The sequence below is a fragment of the Thunnus thynnus genome, chromosome 20 (assembly GCF_963924715.1).
Source record: "Thunnus thynnus chromosome 20, fThuThy2.1, whole genome shotgun sequence".
Taxonomy (NCBI): domain Eukaryota; kingdom Metazoa; phylum Chordata; class Actinopteri; order Scombriformes; family Scombridae; genus Thunnus; species Thunnus thynnus.
Window position 1 is genome coordinate 16,340,990 of NC_089536.1, and position 4,592 is coordinate 16,345,581.

Below are 4,592 nucleotides of genomic sequence, written 5' to 3' on the forward strand. Positions count from 1 at the left end.
GCTCTGGGTGTGATTATTCTTGGATTATGGTCTCCAGTTTTCTTTGGTCAACGATCGATGTTTGTACCTGTCACATAGGTTTAAGTGTGCAGAGCTCAACTCTGACTGACGGTAAATTCTCACTTAGACTCACCGCAAGAACAGCTGCATAAATCACAAATAGATGCCTATGATCACAGGTGTACTTCAGCAGTTATATATAGGCTATTGCACATACAGTTATGTATATATTTTGATCATTTTATCATTAGTGAAGCAAATATTTGTTTAGACATTATTTTTAAATTTCTTAAGAGCATTTTCTGACTGTTTATGAGCTTTGACAACCTCTATCTATTGTGTTAAAATATTCATCAACTGTTCCACTGTGAATTCGCACTCAAAGGTCTCCAGTATCTACAGTACATGGCTAAAAATTTGCTGCAAATAAAATGTCAGAACATTTCAAAAATAACACACTGCTAATTTGCTTTCATTCTCTTCAATGTTACAACTGCAAAAAGCAAAAAACAGCAAAAAAAAAAAAGCACAAATTGCCTTTTAAACCATGAGCTATCTGCATATGTGGGTCAAAAAAGACATGGCTGGTATGTTTTGTTTTGTTTTTTTTGTTTATGAAAAAGTCCTCAAAAATCTCTCAATGTCCTCCCATTCACTTTTTTAACCTTACCTCATGCACTTTTTAAGAAAATATATTTTTTTCCCCCAAAAGTGATTAAAAGAATGTTTGCATTTCTTACATCCATCCTACTGATCATGTACTTATGTCAGATATATACACCACTCATGTTATTTTACAAATTAAGACCATGTTGCCTAGTGTTATCTAAAGTATATTAATATTATATTTTTTATGTCAGAAATGTGATATTACTAAATTGATAGCTGTTTACATAATATTTACAGTTTGATTACAATTAGGCTAAGTTAAATAGTATTATAATCAAGTTTTGGCTACCCTACTTCAAAACTAGCTAGCTAGTGTGAGTTTGCCAGCTAATGTTATTGTAGTGAAGTTTAGTAGCTAAGTAGCATTACTTTTAAAGATAGACTCTAATTTAAGTTTGATTATTTTGCAATGAAAATAAAAAGTAAACATTACAAACTTTAAATAACGCTGGTGCTGAATTTGAGTAATTATTTTGAGCAAAATTATTAAGATAACAGACAGGGTCATTTAATTTTGACCCACTTATGGAAAGGTCTACATGTTCCAATGACCCATGCATTTAATAGTCACAGTGAAACATGACCTTCTCTGTACATTATGTGCAATGGAGAAGAAAGACAAATGACAGCAGTTAAAGTGTATGAAATACTTGGATGACACGTGTGTAGTTGATCACTGTGGCTCTTCTTGGTGCTTGTTAAATGAGGGTTGCATGATGCATTGGGCCTTCAGCAGTGTGGATGTTTAGTGTTTGTCAGTGTGCCCCACTTTTAGTTCCTCCAAAGCTCATGTCTTAGGTGTGAAGGCGGCAAGAGTTGAGGCCCATCTGTCAAAGTAGAAAAGTGATCTTCGGGCTGGAGCCTCTCACATATCAAAGTGAGACCTTTAACCCAGAGGGGAGTGATTCTCACTCCTTTACTCAGCCAAATCCAGAGGGGATCGATGCTGTGAGCGCTTTACACTGTGTGTGCAACCTTATCTTGGCAACACACAAAAGCTTTCACCCATTAGGGAATGATCACAGACAGAAAAATAAGAAGCCGTAAATAGTCATGTGATAATTTCATTTTAAATGGATATCAGTAGATATTTAGCATGAAATTCTAATTTTGTTGCTTTCATCTCCATAAGTGCTTTAATACCTCACAGAGGTATTAAACTTAAAATATGACAATTTCTTTCCATATGGTCATAAAGATAAAGGAAAAAATCACTATTAACAATTATTTATAATAATACATTCTTTATTTCAGAGTCATAGGACACTCAACATTCATAAATATCTTATATGATATCACTTCATACATATCCAATATAATCCTATAAAACCCGACATGTACAATAAAAGAGGATCAGACAAATAAGTGCACAAAAATAGAAAAATATTTTTCAAAAATATAAATGAAAAGTCTAAGAATAATAATGGTGTTCTTTGAACAACTACCACAAACAGTACCAGATTTTAATGCATGTTTGACTGTGATTAAAAATGATTTTAGGTATTAAATAATAGGAATTAGGAGAATATGTAAATACAACATCAGCTACAGTTAACACTAACATGTCAAAACATCATCAAAACACATTTGATCAGCTTCAACAGTTTAATCTGCTCTCTTCAGTATTGTGCATGAGGATTGAATTCCCATCCAGAAACCGGGAAGAATCTTCTTCTCAATCACAGTCTTCACCCTGTGCAACAGCTTAATCTCCCTCTCTGCACCCTCACCAGTTACAGTATAAAAACTTATAATGCCTGCAGGCTGGTCGATGTAAACTCCAATTGTTGAGCAGTACGGCACATCATTTATGTCTTTGTTTACCCCATTAAACCAGATCTGGTAACGCGTTCCTGACCAACACAGACCCCAGGACTCCTCATTTTCTCCAAGGCCACTTGGCCCGGAGTCTGACCTCCTTCCTGCTCCTTCATAGGTAGCTCCAATTACCACCCAGCCTGAGCACTCCACTTCCCAGTAAGCTCTCATGTTCCAAATCCCCTCTTTGCTCACCACCTTCAAAGAAATGAAGAGAAAAAAGTAAAGGGAGAAATTTTTTTTTTCTTTTTTTTCTTTACCAGATAGCTTGTAACTGTATTCTTACTTACCTGTGGAGAGTACTCATATCTTTCTGGTCTATCCAAGACAGGGCAAACCTCCTCAGTTCTACGACACACCTTAGACCCGCCTTCAGAAATCCATAACATCTTGTTGGCAGTCTTGTCATCCAAAGTCAAATTCATCCAGTCTACAGGAAAAAATCAGGTAAATGGTATTTTGTATTCATAGACTGACCATCATAAACTGAACATTAAATTATTTGTGTGTGTGTGTGTGGGGGGGGGGGGGGGGGGGGGGGGGGGGGGGGGTGCTCTCATACACTTCATGAGCTCAGCTCTGCTTGTTGGCTCTTGGATGTTAGGCACATAGACGGGAAGTTTTTCTGTAAGGAGAGGAATTGGCTTGAATACAAATATTCTGATCACTATATAATCAGAATCAGAATCACTTTTATTAGCCAAGTAATGCAAGCATACAGACAGTGTGTCTTGACATTAGATGTGACATAGAAGAATAAAAATAGAACAAAAGTAAGGTAATAATAATAAGGAAATAGACAAAATAATATTAAAATTAAATTTAAAGTTGACAGTATTTACAATAATTAGTATGAGTATATGCTAATGCATGCATGAGTCCATTACCTGCATTTGTCTTCTCATTCTTGTTGGATTTAACTTTCTTTCCTAAAATGGTAAAGGACTAATAAAGTTAAACTGCAAGGAGGTGAAGAGCTGTTTACTGTTTCACTTGACACAACCCTCTTAAACATGAAACACGATACTCAGTGAGGAATTTTAGAATTGAGTTATTCATAAACATTTGAGACAAGTTGTAAGTGAGACTAAGAATTTGACTAAAGTTTGCATGTCAGGAAATGACATGACAGTGATGGACAGTATGGACAGTTTTTTTTTTTAATTTTTTTATCAGTCATCGCCTTATCGCCTTAATATCTTACTCATGAGTATCCCTGTAATGGGTGTATTCATCCCCACAGTTAATATCTTCATCTATGATACTTTCATACCAAATGTTTAATTATCGAAAATATCAACATTGTAAAACAAATTATATTTATATATTGATTTTCCTCCACGCTCAGGAAGACTAGTGCATTATCCTTATTACATTGACTAATGATGACAGAAGAAGGTCACTGTCAATGATGAGAAGTCACTTTATATACAGAAGACAAGAACACAGAATGTTTTGAGCTGCTTTCATTGGTGTCAACTTGTGTTAGTGACTTGTGCTTTAAGCGCAACCCTCTTCTGGCATCACAAAACATAGCATATTAAAATGTATGTAGGCAAAGATGACTTCATACTCAAATTATAACTCACAATACTGAATGTAGGTGTTCAGTATTTTGCATTATTGTATCTGTTTTTTGGGGGACACACTTCACTTCCTTATTCCATTTAATGAAGGCAACACAGACACTCTGAAGTGACAGAATCTTAAATGTGGTGTTTGACAAGGCAATTATCACTATGCAAAAAAACAGTAGGTGGAAGCAAAGATGTTATATTGGAGAAGTTCAGCATCACAGATTTGAAGTATTCTCCCTTTAAGTTTAGGAAAGCAGACAAGTCGAAGAGCTTTTATGTGTAAACGCTTGGAATTTACACCTGATGAAAACCGTTAGTTGCATCGGGCATCAGAAGCTCAAAATTGACTCATTTATTGCAATGCAAGTCTACGATTTCTCACAGAAAATTAAGATTGTTGTACCTGGTTTGCTCGTCTCTGACAGGATTCTTGCAGAATTAGGTCTGGTAGGCATCTTGAGTCTTATCCACTTTGAGATCCTTTAAGATTCTTTGATTCATCCAAAGTGAAGGTGCAAAGTCTTGGTG

General features: G+C 35.5%; 1 protein-coding gene across 1 annotated transcript; it reads right to left on the minus strand.

Moving 5' to 3' along the window:
* Positions 1–1,925: 1,925 nt before the first annotated feature.
* On the minus strand, positions 1,926–4,592 carry LOC137172452 (tripartite motif-containing protein 16-like protein). Its single transcript, XM_067576873.1, has 5 exons — positions 4,468–4,592; positions 3,375–3,416; positions 3,050–3,112; positions 2,778–2,917; positions 1,926–2,685 (listed from the first exon to the last, which is right to left on the minus strand). Exons 1-5 carry the CDS (start codon positions 4,517–4,519, stop codon positions 2,275–2,277), a joined length of 708 nt encoding a protein of 235 aa, XP_067432974.1. The 5' UTR covers positions 4,520–4,592; the 3' UTR covers positions 1,926–2,274.